The sequence below is a fragment of the Electrophorus electricus genome, chromosome 3, assembly GCF_041902795.1.
Source record: "Electrophorus electricus isolate QZ-2024a chromosome 3, ASM4190279v1, whole genome shotgun sequence".
Taxonomy (NCBI): domain Eukaryota; kingdom Metazoa; phylum Chordata; class Actinopteri; order Gymnotiformes; family Gymnotidae; genus Electrophorus; species Electrophorus electricus.
The window spans coordinates 30,941,991-30,958,682 of record NC_137499.1 but is presented as its reverse complement, the minus strand read 5'-3'; the positions used below and the strand labels follow the sequence as shown (position 1 = coordinate 30,958,682).

The 16,692-nt window shown below is 40.6% G+C and overlaps 4 protein-coding genes across 7 annotated transcripts; 2 read left to right on the top strand and 2 right to left on the bottom strand.

Moving 5' to 3' along the window:
• Positions 1-324: 324 nt before the first annotated feature.
• antkmt (adenine nucleotide translocase lysine methyltransferase) lies at positions 325-4,895 on the bottom strand. 2 transcript variants are annotated; one of them, XM_035525369.2, is made up of 6 exons: positions 4,760-4,895; positions 2,178-2,341; positions 1,920-2,024; positions 1,547-1,687; positions 1,393-1,443; positions 325-1,266 (listed from the first exon to the last, which is right to left on the bottom strand). In XM_035525369.2, the coding sequence occupies exons 1-6, from the start codon at positions 4,863-4,865 to the stop codon at positions 1,069-1,071; spliced, it is 765 nt and encodes a 254-aa protein (XP_035381262.2). In that variant the 5' UTR covers positions 4,866-4,895; the 3' UTR covers positions 325-1,068. The 2 variants fall into 2 exon arrangements, with proteins under 2 accessions (XP_035381262.2, XP_035381263.1); XM_035525370.2 differs by lacking the exon at positions 4,760-4,895 and adding an exon at positions 4,332-4,433.
• A 13-nt stretch (positions 4,896-4,908) lies between these two features.
• On the top strand, positions 4,909-9,990 carry fbxw9 (F-box and WD repeat domain containing 9). 2 transcript variants are annotated; one of them, XM_027006559.3, is made up of 8 exons: positions 4,909-5,145; positions 5,404-5,533; positions 5,681-5,816; positions 5,923-6,925; positions 7,157-7,305; positions 7,481-7,684; positions 8,046-8,111; positions 8,303-9,990. In XM_027006559.3, exons 2-8 carry the CDS (start codon positions 5,412-5,414, stop codon positions 8,375-8,377), a joined length of 1,755 nt encoding a protein of 584 aa, XP_026862360.2. In that variant the 5' UTR covers positions 4,909-5,145; positions 5,404-5,411; the 3' UTR covers positions 8,378-9,990. The 2 variants fall into 2 exon arrangements, with proteins under 2 accessions (XP_026862360.2, XP_026862359.2); XM_027006558.3 differs by having other exon boundaries at positions 5,923-7,063.
• Positions 9,991-10,033: 43 nt separating this feature from the next.
• LOC113575198 (guanine nucleotide-binding protein G(I)/G(S)/G(O) subunit gamma-12-like) lies at positions 10,034-10,908 on the bottom strand. Its single transcript, XM_027006565.3, has 2 exons — positions 10,527-10,908; positions 10,034-10,160 (listed from the first exon to the last, which is right to left on the bottom strand). Exons 1-2 carry the CDS (start codon positions 10,620-10,622, stop codon positions 10,035-10,037), a joined length of 222 nt encoding a protein of 73 aa, XP_026862366.1. The 5' UTR covers positions 10,623-10,908; the 3' UTR covers position 10,034.
• Positions 10,909-11,309: 401 nt separating this feature from the next.
• Positions 11,310-16,380, top strand: dhps (deoxyhypusine synthase). Of its 2 annotated transcripts, XM_027006560.3 has the most exons (10): positions 11,310-11,461; positions 11,948-12,147; positions 12,407-12,571; positions 12,730-12,851; positions 13,851-13,947; positions 14,158-14,244; positions 14,345-14,450; positions 14,548-14,651; positions 15,503-15,628; positions 15,909-16,380. In XM_027006560.3, exons 2-10 carry the CDS (start codon positions 11,953-11,955, stop codon positions 16,002-16,004), a joined length of 1,098 nt encoding a protein of 365 aa, XP_026862361.1. In that variant the 5' UTR covers positions 11,310-11,461; positions 11,948-11,952; the 3' UTR covers positions 16,005-16,380. The 2 variants fall into 2 exon arrangements, with proteins under 2 accessions (XP_026862361.1, XP_081567199.1); XM_081711073.1 differs by lacking the exons at positions 15,503-15,628; positions 15,909-16,380 and adding an exon at positions 15,389-15,415.
• The last annotated feature ends 312 nt before the right edge of the window (positions 16,381-16,692 follow it).

The window sequence follows — 16,692 nt, the reverse complement described above, 5'->3', positions numbered from 1 at the left end:
ACTACACATTAGGAAAGGTTAGATAGAGAACGTGCATTTTAGCTCTACGCACTACACATTAGGAAAGGTTAGATAGAGAACGTGTATTTCAACTCTACGCACGTTTCTAATTAATTACTGTTGAATTGTAGTTTAATAGTCAAGTAACGTTTTTGTTCGTTCAAGCATATTTTGCCATAAACCGATTTAGTGTCTCTGTACAAGAAGCTAAATGTAACTGCCCAACCCCCAGTGTCCCCGACCATGGCATTCAGGTAAAAGAAAGCAGTTATTTAATCCTTTGTCATGTAGACAATCAAAACATTATTACACTGACGTGGACAATTTAATCATTCTGAATTCTTATTTATTAAATAAATAAGCACTAGAATAGAGCTGGTGCTGATGATCCACTTTGCATCACAGTGAACATTAAGCACATAACTAGTCTTTTCAGTTTCCCTTCTTGCTTACATACAGATAAATCACCCATATCTAACGTGTGTGTATGTATGTATGTATGTATGTGTATATATATATATATAGAGAGAGAGAGAGAGAGAGATAAAAGATTTGTTCTAATTAAGATTTATATACTTTTATGTAAGGTGTTTGAGTATGTGAAAAATTAACTAGGTCCGATAAAAGCAGGAAGTAGACAAGGAATCAAAATGCACCTTCACTGAGTGCATTTGAAAAATGCTGATTTGGGGCTTATTCTGTGATCTACAAATCACATACAAGAAGCACTCTCAGTAAAGAATAGTGTGTGTGTGTGTGTGTGTGTGTGTGTGTGTGTGTGCGAGATATATAGTCTTTAAATGTTTAAAATAAAAACTATTCTTTAAATGTTTAAAATTACACATGCACATGATTTACTGCTAAGTGGAACTTCATGAAGAAAAAACCCGAGGTAAACCATGTGTGTGTTTGCACAAAAATGAAACCAAAAGTTACATCTCTATACTGCACATCATGCGCAATCATAGGATTTTTTTAAACATTACAATAAACATCAAAAAATCAATAAACTGACCTAAAATTCTTGTTCTTTAAAATGTTTTTGAAATAAATTGCATGACTTCCGTATCAGCTGCTTTCCACAGTCATCTTGATGCCTTTTGATTGGTTGTGTCCTCTGAGCGCTTGTATTTGATATGCCCAAGCTCTCTCCACACCCTCACCCACTATACTGCATGGTGTCCAATCAGGGAATGGAAAGCGTCCAGCAACAATCAAAGCATCTTCCGGGAGCTCAACTAGTAACTTCTCCTGTAAAAGTGGGAGCTAACAGACAAACACAGTAGAATTGATACTTTCTGTAAAATTCTTTAAGCAAATGATTAGTTTAGAACTGTGTGTGTGTGTGTGAGAGAGAGAGACAGACAGACAGACAGAGAAAGGGAGACTCACCACACTTGGGGCCAAGAACACTGTGATATTCTTATAGCCAGAGAGGTCAACCTGTAACCAAAAGCAAAAAATACTTTTTTTCGAGAATTCTTTCTTGCACAGCAGAGAATGAAAATGGGGTGTCTTCTAAGTCAAACAAAGCAAAGGGCCCCACCTTCCACAGGTCCTCCCGCCGGTAAGAGACTCTGCCATAATTCCTCGTTTTCCAAGCATGAAAGCGTGCAAGCCAGAGGAGCCAAGGGTTCAGCTCATAACCCACAGCAGGGGAAAAGCCCAGCTGACTTGCCTCTAGAACCTATTCATATACACACAGAACAATCCTGAAGTATTCAGCTGGCTCTACATACATGACATATATTTAGAAGACATGGAAACACTAATACATAATTCAGGCTCACATTATTCATGAAGTACAAAATCATCTAGAACATCAGTACATTCACTGAAAAAGCAGAACAGTTCTACACAGCCATACTCAATGTATCCGTGTCAATAAAAATGAAAGTTAGCAAAAAACAATGACTTACAATTCTACCGTCACCTGAGCCCAGGTCAGCTAGACCTCCAGACCGGCTCTTCAGCAGAGTCATTACATTTTGCACTTGTCTTTTACTAGCTGGGATATAAGGCACCTAAAATACAGAAGCACACACATACCCACACATATAGGTGAGTAACTGCACTGTACTGTACTGTAGTAAGAGATGTAAAAATTGTCCAGAGTAACAGGACATTTTGGACAGATGTCCTTCATCATCTGAGCACTTTGCTCATTCCAAACTAACCTGTAGTTTCAGAGGGACTCTGCGAAACCCTGGCATTAAAATTCCTGCCCACATGGCATAGACAGCCAGTCCTGTCCCTGCAGTCAGCTGCAACAAGCCCCATCCTCCAAGACGCCTTTCTTTGAACTCTGCAAGGGACTCCTCCTGTATGTCTTCCTCCATGCCTATATATATATATATATATATATATATATATATATATATGAGAGAGAGAGAGAGAGAGAGAGAGAGAGAGAGAGAGAGAGAGAGAGAGAGAGAGAGAGAGAGAGAGAGAGAGTACATACATATGTATTATTAGGCAGCATCTTTTCCTCTGGCAAAATGGGCCAAAAAGGAGATTTAACTGACACTGAAAAGTTTTTCAGAGGGATGCAACACTTAAAATTGCTAAGATATCAGGGTGTGTTCACAGAACCGTCAAACATCAAATGTGAAGCAACCAGGAACCCATTATCCTCCAGTGCTGTCATATTCCAGAACTGCAACCTACCTGAAGTGCCCAGAAGTACAAGGTGTTCAGCACTTGGAGACATGACCAAGGTGAAACGTAAAGACTGGGAAAAGAAATATCTGAAGACAGATTTTTCAAAGTTTTTTATGGACTGATGAGACAAGAGTGACTCTTGACAGACCAGGTGGATGGACCCGTGGCAGGATCAGTAACGGGCACAGAGCTCCAATTCAACTCAGACGCCAGCAAGGTGGAGGTGGGGTACTGCTATAGGCTGGTATTATTAAAGATAAGCTAGTTGGACCTTTTCGGATTGAAGATGGACTCAAAATAAACTCCCAAACCTACTGTCAGTGTTTGGAAGACACTTTCTTCAAGCAGTGGTACAGAAAAAAGTCTGCATCTTTCAAGAAGACCATGATTTTTATGCAGTACTATACTCCATCGCATGCATTGAAGTACTCCACTCTGTGGCTAGCCAGTAAAGGCCCTAAAGATGAAAAAATAATGACATGGCCCCCTTCCTCACCTGACCTAAACCATATTGAGAACTTGTGGGCCATTCTTAAACGAGATTTACGGTGAAGAAAACAATACCGCTCTCTGAACAGTGTCTGGGAGGCTGCTGCACAAAAAGTAGATCAACAGTTTAAGAAACCGACTTATTGAAAAGAAGTGTGGCTATATTGCTCAAATTAAATGTTTATTTGGAAATTTTGAGTTGCTTATTATTCTCACTTTAACAGATGAAAATAAACAAGTGAGGGGAAATTTCTGTTTTTCAAATTGTTGCATAATTTTGCACACTAACCGTTGCCCAATAATTATGAACACAGATAAGATATTTTAATTTCTTAAATATTCAGGTTTGAGGTTTGTTAACATTTTGAATTGACCGAGAGTACTGTTGTTTTTCAATAATAAAATGAATCCTCAAAAATACAACTTGCCTATTAATTGTGCACACAGGGTATAGATAGATAGATATTCAAAATTGTAGTGAAGTACAGAAGGTTTCAGAAAAAACGGGACGTTTCAGACAGAGGTGACACACAATCAGTTGTGCAAGCATAGTGCTTGTATTTATATATATTTATACATGGTAGAGAAATATGACAGTTCTGAGAGTATAGATCAGGGTTATATATATATATATATATATATATATATATATATATATATATATATATATATATATATATATATATATATATATATATGACTGTTGTACACACTCCTCTGTCCCTCTTAAAACTTATAACAGGGGGTACAGATTTTCCCAACCTATATACTTTTCTGAAATCACACAACTGAGCTAACTAACATATTTTGATTTGTAGTACTGCAGCGTTATTATAGTCATATGTACCTGTAAATCAAAATTAACTAGCATTACAAAAAGCTTTATAATATTACAATACTATAAATGTCCGTTAAACTCGTGTCTGCAAAAACTGCGAGCAGAAACTGATCTCACATCTGTTCAGCTTCGCTGAAGCTATTGAATGTGACTGTAGCTTACTGATCTAAAGGCATTAGCTAGCTAGCTTCTTAACCGAGTATAGTAGCGTAATAGTTAATAGTAAATAATAACAACAAATCGCTGACCATCTACGACCATCGACCAAATAAAAAACACGAGAAAACCACCCTACAGAGAGGTGCAGTTTAATAAAATGCCTTGCTAAGGGGTCGAAACTAACCTGAGGGTGTTCATGTGAAATCAGCAACAGTGATAGTTCTTCCCAAATAGGACTCGTTCTTTTTTTTTTTTCAAAATAAATGTAGCACAGCTGCTTTAAGGGTTTGAAACTACAAAAGTAATTCAGATTAAGATATGTACTGCATTTCGGGATTTACATTATGAATTCTTTAGATATCTTTATTCTATAGGAAGATACATGTTTTAAGCAGTACTCTTTGGAGACTTTTATCATAACAAGTGTCACAATCTATTTGACACACATTGATTACAGAAATATTATGCGCCAGAACCGAAACAGAATTTTAAAAATTAGAAGAAATTAGAGCTGTGAAACTAATTATGAAATAGTTCATATAAAATACATAATTAAGCGGATGCAATAAACAGTAGTAGATGTTTCTGTAACACTGAATAAATAATATTTACATATTTTCCTCGTCAGGGAAATCAAGTTATATTCAGTAGTCTTTTGTTGTTGAGTCCTTGGGTCGATCTGGTAACTCATAACTTCGTTCTCCTTCATCCTTTTCATTTCTTCCTTTCCTGGGGTCTTTACTCCTCCCTCTGAGGAAAACATGCAAGGACAGAAGAATCGACGCTGAACGGATTTACAAATTGAGATGTCCTTGTCAACGAATAGGGACGTTGTCAGGTTGCCTCTTCTTTAGGCAAAACACCTAGAAAATATCTAATAGCTAGCGATGGTATTGATTGTATCCTAGTTCGTGACTATTTATGAAGGAAGCAAGCATGTGGGTAACTGTGGGTCGTCAATGAGTTGTCCAGTCGTTCCTGAAGCCTGCAACTACTTGGTAAGTAACAGGCTAACTAATGTTAGCTAGCAAGCTTAGCTAGCATCATTCGAACAATTCAGACAAGCCTGTTCAGCTGGAAAGGCAGCTTGAATATATAGTTCTACAGCAAGTGTAGAATATTAGTAAGGAAAAGTTCGTAAACTGACGAATTTTGTAGCTGTCACTCTAGTAACATTAAACACATTTGCGCCTGAAGAAAAATGTGGTTTATTTGGATTTATTTTTTAAATAACGTATCTTTCTCTGCGTTTATAGTGGAGTGGATGTCGATGCCACAGGTCACCCTAGAAGAAGAGAAGGAGCCAGGAAGAGAGAACGTTTTAGGGGGCGCTCAGCATCCACACAATATAAGAACAAATGACACCCTTAACTCTAGCCACCTTGGGTATGTCAAATCATCCACTTGATTCCTTGACAAAATCTTGTTCTAAGCTCTTTCTGGCCTTGGCTCATCTGTGCATTGTGGCAGGCCAATTGAACACCCCTGTTTATGTTTTCTATTTGCTTTAAAAATGGTAAATTCCTTTCACAGATTAACCTTAGGACCATCCTGTAACACACAAGAAACAAGCCCCTCCCCTTCAGGATTATTGTCATTACCATGGGAAATGGTCGCATGCATAGCCTCACATTTGCCAGCGCAGTGTGTCATCAATGTTCTGCCACAGGTCAGGAATTCAGTAGTGTTTAATAGTTTAATATGATGCAGAGAATCAGTCATCTGCTCACTGTGGTACATGGTATTGATTTCTTTCTTGCTGTTTCTGTCTTCAGGTGTGCCGGGCTCTGGGAGAGGTTGGGGAGGACACTTCAGCCTGGCAGCTTCGGGCTCACCGACTCACAGGCCAAAAAACGTCCTTCCCAGTCGGGCCAAGGGACAACTTTGATTGGCCCACTGCCTGCTTGGAGATGGAACAGTTGATGGAGCACTGGGCAGAGCAGGAGAAATGGGCAGCAAGGCAGTGGGTGGAGCGAGCACAGGGGCGAGAGATGGTGGAGGACCTGGAGCAAGATGGAGCTGGCGGTGGAGAAGTTGCAGAAGCAGATGGAGTAGCTAATGGAGTGGTGCATGAAGCTGTGGGAGAGGGGGCGGCGATGCACCCCGAAGCTGCTGGTCAAGACAAGAGGCCAGATGAGGGGTGGGTGCCAGAACCAGCTGAGGCTCCTCCTGCAATACAAAGAGATGGAGTAGAAAGGAACGATGCTGCAGCCAGTATCAGAGATGAGGGTCAAGAGAATCACATAGCTGCTGATGTTGCTGATGACGGCCAGATCAACCAAGAGCGTCCTGAAGCCATACATGAAGGTGGGGGCCAGGGGCGTGACGACGATGACGAAAGGAGCAACCATCTGCCCGCCGAGTCGCCTGGCCACACCCGGGTCCTGGAGCACATCACGCTCCCGCCGGGCCACATCGCCGACGTAAACGCTGTGCTGCTGGTGGGTGGCGAGGGTGCCGTATGTGTCTCTGGCTCCAGGGACCGCAACGTCAATCTGTGGGACCTGCGGCAGGGCTCCAGGGGGGCACTGCTGCGTACGCTGGGGGGCCACGGCTCCTTCAGCACGCACCTAGGCTGGGTGTGGAGCCTGGCGGCCAGCGGGCCCCTCTTGGCATCCGGCTCCTTCGACAGCACCATCCGGCTATGGGACCTAGAGGCAGGGGGTGCTGAGTGGGGCCTGATTCGCGGCCGTGCCGCCGTGCTCTGCCTGTCCTACCAGATGCACATGCTGCTTGCTGGGTCACATGACCAGAAAGTCAGCATTTATGACACTAGAGGTCAGTGGCCAATGTCAGGGGTCTTAAGAATGTACTGGGTCTTCTTTTCCATTGGGACAAAAAAAACTCTTTACATGTGCAATATGTCGAACATGGACCACATAACTGTAGTATCCTTGCAGTGTAGTCATCATGAGGGTGAGCACTTTGCTACAGGCCATTCATCAATCATGAGACCTCTGCTAATGACTTTGACCTCATTTCTGTGATGATGTCATCCTTGTCTTGCAGCTGCGCAGCCATTGGTCAAGAGCCTTCGTCTCCATGGTGATGCTGTGCTGTGCCTAGCCTCGGATGAGCAGTACATTGTGTCAGGAAGCAAAGACAAAACGGTGGCTGTGTTTGACTGCAGAGCTAGAAAACTACTGCACAGAGTGCAGGTATCCATACTCCATTTTTACAAGAAATTGGCTAAGTGTTATATATTACAATAATAAGCTCACCATCAAGTGTATGAATTACTTTATTTGTAATACTCATGCTCTCCCTCTCTCTCTCTCTCTCTCTCTCTCTCTCTCTCTCTCTCTCTCTCTCTCTCTCTCTCTCTCACTTTAGCTGCACTCCTACTTTCTGTCGATGTCATACAGCGGACAGGAGGTGTGGGCAGGAGATAACCATGGACTTGTCCACACCTTCTCCATGAACAATGGCTCTTTTAAACCTATAGCCCAGTTCAACGTAGGCCATACTTCACTGGTCACTGGTGTTCATCACTCACCTGGCTCCCTCTACACCTGCTCCTCCGATCGTACTATTAAGGTTAACTTTTTACTTCATACTTTTATTAGTTTTTTTTTACTTCTATGTTTACTTCATAGATACCAGAGCCAGCATACTAAATTTACAGGGTTTTTTTTTTTTATCATAAAATTTTACTTTTATTTGGTGTATTTTATCCTCTGAATTAAGAGTTAAGGCTGGTTCATGCTTTAGCAGACTCTCCTCAAGAAACCCTCATTAATTCCCACTGCTGTTCATGCTGATCAGTCGCTGTGGAGCTGGGCACCATGAGCAGGCGACTTAGTTTTAGAGGGACTCAGAAGAAGGAAGCATAAGCCAGCCTTCAGCAAAACCCTCTGGCATGTGTGACCCACTTGAATGCTCTTCTGGTTTGATGCAGGTTCACCTACCCTGTGCACCCCCAAAGACTCTGTGCACACTTCACCATCAAGCAGGAGTGAACGGGGTAGGTGTAGTCTCATCCACTGAGTCATTCATTGGATAGGTCCAGTTTTACTAATCTTCACTTTAGCTAATATACCACACACAGACATAAAACCAAAGATCAGAATTCTTGCCATGAGACCCTTGCCTTGGCCCTTAAAGCTACAGACATCTGTATCAACAATATCCCTGTCTCTCATTCTCTCTCTGTAGTTGAGTGTCGAGGCAGGAGTGTTGGCTATAGCCTCTGGGGATATGAATGTGGAGGTTTGGAGGCCCAGACAGTGACGGATCATGGCAGAGATTCTTCAAACACTACAAACTCTGTACTTGTCTGCAGCTGTTCATCAAATCAGTGGGCTATCTCGGAATGTTGTAACAAAACAATGTGCCAAAGGCACTATACTGTTAACTTTAATATCACGTGTTCATTAGATACATATATGTTGTAAACATATGTATTATTAAATGTGAAAAGCATCTGCATGCTCAAATCTGTGCAAAAATCTTTTTAATTGGCCAGACCTTCAGTGCCTGCTTATGCAGTCTTTAAATGAAACCTGGCCAATTAAAAAGATTTTGCACAGATTTAAGGGTGCAGATGCTTTTTCACATTTAGTTTCTATTTTTTCGCTCCAACACCTCAACTAAGTTAGATACTGGAGGAGCAGTGTCTTCTTTTTTTATTGTGAAACCTATTTATTATAAAATATTTTTCAGACTTTGAAGTTACACATACATGTCAATTGTAATGTGGTTTAATCGTAGTTGGACATTGACTCTTGTTTGAATGGGATATTTAAAATGGGACTACTGTAGCACAGATCAGAGCTTCTGTGAAAAAAAAGTGCTCTTAGAAGTCAACAATGTTAAGTCACAGTCTTTCCAAAGCATTCCAGCTTCACCTCGGTGGTGCTTTTCTGAGACGCACACTAGTCTGATGGTACATAAAGAAATGACATGACACAAGTTTCAGAAGCATTACAAGTGCCATATGACCCTCAATGCATCCTCTGTCAAGTCAGTCCCTGTGTCCAAATAGCATTTCATTGTGGGGTAGCCTTTTTAATTGTTTGAGAACCTAAAAAAATTGAAAGCTTCATTTGGATTCTGTTCATACGACACGGAAAGTGAATGCCTAAGTTTTATGAGGTTCATTTCTGTGAGAGAGCTTGTTTTTCTTTAGTCTTGATCCTGAATCTGCAAGTGGTAATCTCCCTTGTTCCCTAGCTTTTTCCTCTTATATGCTTGTGTGCTTGTGTCCACACTACTACACTTCTGAGTCAGCTGTTGCTGCTGGTGTATGGGAAGGGCGCACACTGCAGGAGGAAATCATCAATTAAAAACATAATAAAAATGAAAACATGGGGCTTCAGACTTGCGCTATGCACTCATTGGGAATATCTGTTCCTTTCAAACCTCAAAAAGCATGTGTGCTGCAGCATTTAGGAATTCTTTTTTAAAGTGTGTGTGTATCTATCTATCTATCTATCTATCTATCTATCTATCTATCTATCTATCTATCTATCTATCTATCTCTATATATATATAATATATATATCTCAGACACACACACACTGTATATAAAAGGTCATTTCAGAACATCACCGTCACCCAATTGATTCATTAAACTAAACTATTAAAACAGTTCTTGAGAAACCTATTTTTGTTTTTCAGTTAGAAAAGTATAATGCTCACGGTTGATTATTGATTTACAATGTAAAAACACTGTCCAGTTTTATTTAATCAAATATCTGACTTAATGATCCAAAATCCATTAAATAATTTATGAGCAAATAATGTGGAAGAGTACTGAAAATGTATAGTACTCTCGCACAGCCGCTTGGACTAAACAAACATAACATACTGAAAGTACATAAAAATAAAGGTAATCTATACCATTGGAGTAGCTTGTGTATGTGTGGGTGTGTGCTTCTCTGTGTTCTCACAGTAGCACACAGGTCTTCTTGTCCTTGAAGGGGTTGGAGGAAGCCGCAATGCCTGTGAGCAGTGGATCTCCCCGCCGGTGCTCCTGGCAGTACTGCACGAGCTGGGCAGCTGTGATGGAGATCTGACACAAACACATAGCAGTGCCATGACTGCAGGCTACATGGACAGCCTTGCAGAGCACAAGGGAAGGGAAGATACTGCAGACTGGCAATAAGTTGCCAAGACATTTACAAAGTTTTAAGAGACTTAATAACATATATATATATATATATATATATATATATATATATATATATATATATATATATATATATATATATATATATATAAGAGAGAGAGAGAGATGTAAAATACATAATATAGTAATATATATGTTATTCTTCACATGCCCCCCCCCCCACTACTGAAGTACCCTGGGAGTGCAGATATCATACATTGGTATTTACACTGGGATACAAACATATATTCACAGAAGTTCTTTGCCTACCTTGATCCTCTCCAGGCTGGCCTCCATTCTGAGCTGCTCCACGGCTTTCCTGGCCTGGAGCACAGTGTTACTGCTGTACACCTTCCCAGCCTCCATCCCACAGACACAGCCTGCAGCACGGGGATTCAGCTTCTCATGTCCCTGCCAGCTACCCAGTCCCCGTTTGCCTCTAGTCACTGTTCAGTGTTGCTGTGAACTGTGAATGGTTCTTATTGCTCTGCAGTAGTGTTTGCACTCTTCAGCACTTGTTAGATTGCAAATTGGCTATGCTTGCATATATGTACCGAGAGCAGTTGTTCTTGTTCAGGTAAAGTTGTGCAGGAGATAGTGGTGAGTTATGTGAAGGGGCTATTTAACCTGTGCTCCACTCCTCTCCCCTGCATGTGATCACGGTCACTGTGAAGGACACTTCAAACGTTTCTGTGATGTGGCTGATTTGAAAGGTCACATAAGCAGGTGCAGAAATGTCAGGCTAACATCAGACAATGGCAGAAAATAAATCTCCAGAGAGGGCACATGAAATGTAGTGAGGATGTGCCAATGTGTGTATGCATGTGCACTATAAAGGGCATTTAATTTTTTTAATTACATTTTTATGTATTTATTTAGCTAAATATAAGTATAAATGAAGAATGCTTTTTAAAAGTTTGCTTTTGGATGGCATTTAATGGCTCGTATTTACCTGCTGTGTTTATCATTTTTAGTTAAGATGAACAGTTTTATTAAGTAATGTATGTTGAATGCGAAAAGTATTTTTCTCTTTTCGCAGGCGACTTATTTGTCCCTGTGAGGTTGCCGTAGGACTTAGCAAAAAACGTTGGTTGTGGTCATACGCAACACTATGGTTATTGTAACCGGGGGGTTTAATCTGTCATGTGGGTTGTTCTAGGTGGTGCGACTCATAGAAACGAATCTTTACATCGTAATAACGTAGGGTAAGACCTCGAAACTTTCTGACATAGATAAATAGCTAAACTTTACCGACGGAAGGTTGTCTGAGAATAGCATGGCTAGCTAACTTGTTTATAATGCTTAGCTAACTAGCTAGCTTAGCTATGTATTCCAGTGTTATAACGTAAATCTTATAAAACTGGAATACATTTACTTGTTAGCTATTGTAGCTATGCTGGCTAACAAACAAATGTATTCCAGTGTTATAAGCTATAACGTTATGGTATAATGTATCGAGTGGAAAAAAGAAAACAAACACAAAATTTATTTGTGACACAATGTGGTATCCAATCTGTATAGCGAATAGCCAAGGAACTGGAAGTTAGACATCTGGAATTCCCCGATTCGACCAAATCAGGGGACGTTAGAATGTGCCAGTAGCTAGCCAAGCAATTTGGGACGTTTTCATGTTCTAGCTAGCTAGCTTGTTTATAATGTCTAGCTTCTCTCTTACTTTCTGCCATTGACAGTTAACATGGCCGACGACGCCCCTTCCGTAGCCAGGAAAGCTGTTCTGAAAATGAGCGACGTTCTCCCGCAGGACGTGCCGCGGATCAAAGGATATGACTTTAACCAGGGGGTGGACCACAAAGCACTGCTGCACTCCTACCTCACCACGGGCTTCCAGGCCAGCAACTTCGCACTCGCTGTTCAGGAGATCAATAAGATGGTAAGTTCAAAGGGGGTCTCACATTTCGCTTTCTAGCTCTTTGGTCTGCTTTCAGCATTCACATTCTTTTTTCAACTTCACCCGATAGTAATATGTGTTACTTAAGAAGGCAACTTTACTGAAATGGCCATGTCTTAATGTCTGGCATATATACACAGGTGAATCTGCTCTAATCTGAGATCGGCGCTGAGCTCTTCTATGTTGAACTTGTTTTGTTCATAAGGGAATAAGCTTTGTGTACATCTTGGGTTTAATGTAGATTGAGAGACGGCTGGAGGAGGCAGTGGAGGAGCCGGAGAAGCAGCAGGACACCTTTGACCTTCAGCAGGATTGCTCAGGCTGTACCATTTTCCTCGGCTACACCTCCAACCTCATCAGCTCCGGTGTCCGCGAGACAATTCGCTACCTTGTCCAGCACAAAATGGTACATGCAAAAACTAACAACACAGCCCCCTGTTGTTTTTCTCTTCTAATGGCTTGCATTTTCTCTTTCTTTCTTTCTTTCTTTTGAAAGGACAGCATTTTAGCCTAGCTGTTTGTGTCTCTCTAGCCTTTTAATGGCTCTTTGCTGTGTTAATGCAGGTGGATGTGATTGTGACGACGGCAGGAGGTATTGAGGAAGACCTCATTAAGTGCTTGGCTCCTACGTACCTGGGAGACTTCAGCCTTCCAGGCAAGGAGCTACGTCAGAAGGGCATCAACAGGTGGGCTTGATCTGCATATTCCCACTGCTGTAGGACTGTCTGTCTGTCATCACTCCTGTCCTCTTAAAACACATTAGCAGTATGTCCTGGGAATCTGACCTCATTAGTAATGCCTTTATTACTACTCCTAATAATCATTGTCCCTATTCTTCAAATATTTGAGCCCAACTGCTGAATGACTTTCATCCATGAGGAGGCAAAGGCAATCACATTGGTCCCTCATTTACTCTGTCATTTATGCAACACTCCCTGGGGTACCTGAAACATGTAGGTGATGCAGTGCTGAGCCAGTGAAAGGAAGGTATTTAATAGGTTAACCACCTGTCATGGAAGAAGTAGGAGGAAAGTAAGGTAGTAGACCTAAATCAGAGAGTTAACAGCATTTGGCAGATTCTCTTATCCAGAGGGACCTGCACATACACAGTGTTATCACTTTGACAGTATTTGTGTTCCCTGGAAATGGAACCCTTGTGTTTGGTGATACTAATACCTTGCTCTACCTGCTCTACCAGGTGAGTTACAGATGCTTATATAAATGATTTAAACGGCTACCAAAAATAAAGATGTGACATCTAGCGTCCTCAAAGGAGGCACCAAAGAAGCAGACAAATTAAAAATCCAGCATAAACCACAAAAAAATCTCTTAAGAACTCGTCCTTTCACGTTTAACTAATTAACTACAGATCCAAGCCTGCAAAATACAGATTCACATTTATCAGGTATGTCAACAATATTCAAACTAAAACACTTTCCTTTCCATGGCCAGCACTGCCATCTGTATAATTATCATTATTGTTATTTTGAATATTTTTGTTTCTATAGATGATGATATGCACACTGGTGACCAGATGTGATTCTCTCTACACCAAAAATGAAATCAATGATTAAGAAAACAATTGGTGAAACTTATGTATTTTTGTAGTCAGATCTTAGCATCTTAGCATATGTGACTAAGGGCCTATTATGTGTGTGTTGGGGCAAAATCTGGTTTCATTTTAGGATTGGCAACCTCTTGGTCCCAAATGAAAACTACTGTAAGTTTGAGGACTGGTTGATGCCTATCCTCGACCAGATGGTACTAGAGCAGAAAACCGAGGTCAGCTGATCACACCTGTGTCTGATTTTGACAGCATGTTTCGCAACCCATTTATCTGTGTGAATCTTGTGATTATTCTGGTTGTCCATGTTCTTGTTCATGGACACTAACATTTTTTTGTGGGAAACTTGAATGAGCCGAACATATATTGTATATCCTGGTACGTGAGTGAAATGAGTGTGAGCTTGTGTTGTTGTGTTGGTGTCTCAGGGTGCTCATTGGACTCCATCAAAAATGATCCACAGACTGGGCAAAGAAATCAATAACCCCGATTCTGTCTACTATTGGGCGTACAAGGTGTGGTCCTGAGTTTAGTGTCACTTAGTTCAATTCTAAAGCATTAGTGCTTGAAGGTACATAAGTATGCCAGAGGCCAGCAGTCATTCTTGTTTTTCAGAACAACATCCCAGTGTTTAGTCCTGCCCTTACCGATGGCTCGTTGGGTGACATGATCTATTTCCATTCCTATAAAAATCCTGGATTGGTCCTGGACATTGTGGAAGGTACGTTGTTTACAGATCGGAACATGCGATCCTTGAACAGCTTATGCTCACCCCTAAGCACGTATGCCACATGTTTTCGCGTTGTGTGCTGCTGTAGATATCCGGAGGTTGAACTGTAAAGCTGTGTTTGCCAAGAGCACAGGCATGATCATCCTGGGTGGAGGCCTCATCAAGCACCACATTGCCAATGCCAATCTTATGGTGCGTACAGAACAGAACTCTGCAAGACCGTATGAATCTCATCTTAGTAACTGCAGGCCTGTGGAAGTGGACATGGGTGTGAAATGAACTTTTGGCAAAACTCATTCATACTTGTTCTGCAACCCAAAGGTCACAGGATTTAGTTGGTGTTTAGTTTGGTGGGCATATTTGATGTTGTTCTAAAGCTTAATTGTGCAGAGGGCTTTGCTTGGGGCTTTTGAATTTATTGCTTTCTTCTTATTATTGGCCTATTGTTTTTCACATGATCATCTCCAAATTTTACTCATCTGATCCTTCGTTGGTCAGCCTGGTTTTAGAACAATGTTATGTCTTTAGCTGTTCAGAGAGAGTAGAATCAAGCTGTCCACTGTTAACAGGACAATAAGTGTCCTCTAAGCAACATGATTTTAGCTCACACTGGACCACACAATATAATGCACCCATACCAGAAAGACAATTACATAGCTAATCCGTAATAATATTATGGAGACCGATTAATTCTTTAAACCTAACCAAAAAATCAGTACACAACTCATGTTTCTCCTGTGCAGTCTCTAATCTCTGGTGTAATGTTGCAAAAAGTATTAGAACTACAAACTCTATAAATTTTTCTAAATCCAGATTAAAGATTTAGCTACTCATCACATTTGTTTGCTCTTTTATATCATTTCATTTAATAGAGTTTTATATTTCATGCTTTGTAGTAACTATTTCATTGTTTTTTCTGTGTAAAGCAGATATATTGAAATGCGAGGAACTTGGAAAGTGCTTTATTATTATTATTATTATTATTATTATTATTATTATTATTATTATTATTATAACTCCCACCCACTTTCTTGCTGTTCCAGAGAAATGGCGCTGACTTTGCTGTGTTCGTGAACACTGGCCAGGAGTTTGATGGCTCAGACTCTGGCGCCCGGCCTGATGAGGCTGTGTCCTGGGGAAAGATCCGCATGGATGCCAAACCTGTGAAGGTAACATTTGACTTCATTTACCTCTAACTCTGGACTTCACTATGTCACCATTACCGTATGACGACAGTGGATGTTAATAGTGGATCTTGCCTTATTGAGACACTTGCAGAATAACATTGCTGCTTTAACTTTTAATTTGATGTTCAGAGAACTACAGTATGTTCAAGTATAACTAAAAACATATGAACTAGCGCTATCTGATTTCATAATGTAGTTTGTTTCCCTTTAAAGTGTGTTGCCTTAACCTGTAGTGGTCTCTGCTGTTGTGTCTATGAGTCAGGTCTATGCGGATGCCTCCATCATCTTCCCCCTGTTGGTGGCTGAGACCTTTGCCCACTATGCGAGCAGGCTGTGTGGGGACAGCAAGAGCAAATAGTGGTGCCTGCTTTTCTCTTTCTTCCATGCTCTCTCTCTCTCTCTCTCTCTCTCTCTCTCTCTCTCTCTCTCTCTCTCTCTCTCTCTCTCTCTCTCACACACACACATACACACACACATGTTTATTGTTATGTCAGCTTTGTATATAGGAGTTTTATTTATGTTGGTTTTATTTATGTTGGTATTTTGATGTTTGGTTATGTTCAAGCTGAATATCAAGTCCTCATTTAATCTGTTTTGTTGTTTTTTATTCTGCTTTTGTGTTGTGTGTATGTGGCATTTGTTAGCTGTCTAAAATTATGCTGTTGTGATTGTCTTCTTTCAACAAAGAATGTGAATGCAAAGAATCAAATAAAACTAAAATGTAAAAAGAAAAATCTATGATTCAAAACTTGTTTTTACTATAAACATGCTGTTTTCCGCTTTTACCTGGTGCAGCATTTCAACTTTTTCCTATACTGTTATGTTATTGCCAATGTAATTACACATTGGTGCTATTTAGCCAGTAGGTGGCTCTCTAGCACTATTTATAATCCGTTTCCTGTTAACAGTCCTAAAGCTTAGTCACACTCTAAAATACAGTCAGTGCGAAAGCGTTTCCTTTGATTTATTTGACTTGGCTTTGAATGTGTACACGGTGCAATTTTATTAGCAGGTGAAAGGCCACAGTCCTCTGATTAGTATATAAT

Bases quoted from the DNA above. Each gene is read 5' to 3' on its own strand.
- antkmt (XM_035525369.2), bottom strand. From the start codon at position 4,865: ATGAAAAGGATGAAGGAGAACGAAGTTATGAGTTACCAGATCGACCCA. The intron at 2,342-4,759 runs GTAAATATTATT...ATATATATATAG, and splicing joins TTCCCTGACGAGGAAAATAT to GCATGGAGGAAGACATACAG. The intron at 1,267-1,392 runs GTGAGTCTCCCT...TTTGTCTGTTAG, and splicing joins TGTTCTTGGCCCCAAGTGTG to CTCCCACTTTTACAGGAGAA.
- LOC113575198 (XM_027006565.3), bottom strand. From the start codon at position 10,622: ATGGAGGCTGGGAAGGTGTACAGCAGTAACACTGTGCTCCAGGCCAGG. The intron at 10,161-10,526 runs GTAGGCAAAGAA...TGTTTGTGTCAG, and splicing joins CCAGCCTGGAGAGGATCAAG to ATCTCCATCACAGCTGCCCA.
- fbxw9 (XM_027006558.3), top strand. From the start codon at position 5,412: ATGTCGATGCCACAGGTCACCCTAGAAGAAGAGAAGGAGCCAGGAAGA. The intron at 5,534-5,680 runs GTATGTCAAATC...TTCCTTTCACAG, and splicing joins CTTAACTCTAGCCACCTTGG to ATTAACCTTAGGACCATCCT. The intron at 5,817-5,922 runs GTCAGGAATTCA...TTCTGTCTTCAG, and splicing joins TCATCAATGTTCTGCCACAG to GTGTGCCGGGCTCTGGGAGA.
- dhps (XM_027006560.3), top strand. From the start codon at position 11,953: ATGGCCGACGACGCCCCTTCCGTAGCCAGGAAAGCTGTTCTGAAAATG. The intron at 13,948-14,157 runs GTCAGCTGATCA...TTGGTGTCTCAG, and splicing joins TACTAGAGCAGAAAACCGAG to GGTGCTCATTGGACTCCATC. The intron at 14,652-15,502 runs GTGCGTACAGAA...TTGCTGTTCCAG, and splicing joins TTGCCAATGCCAATCTTATG to AGAAATGGCGCTGACTTTGC.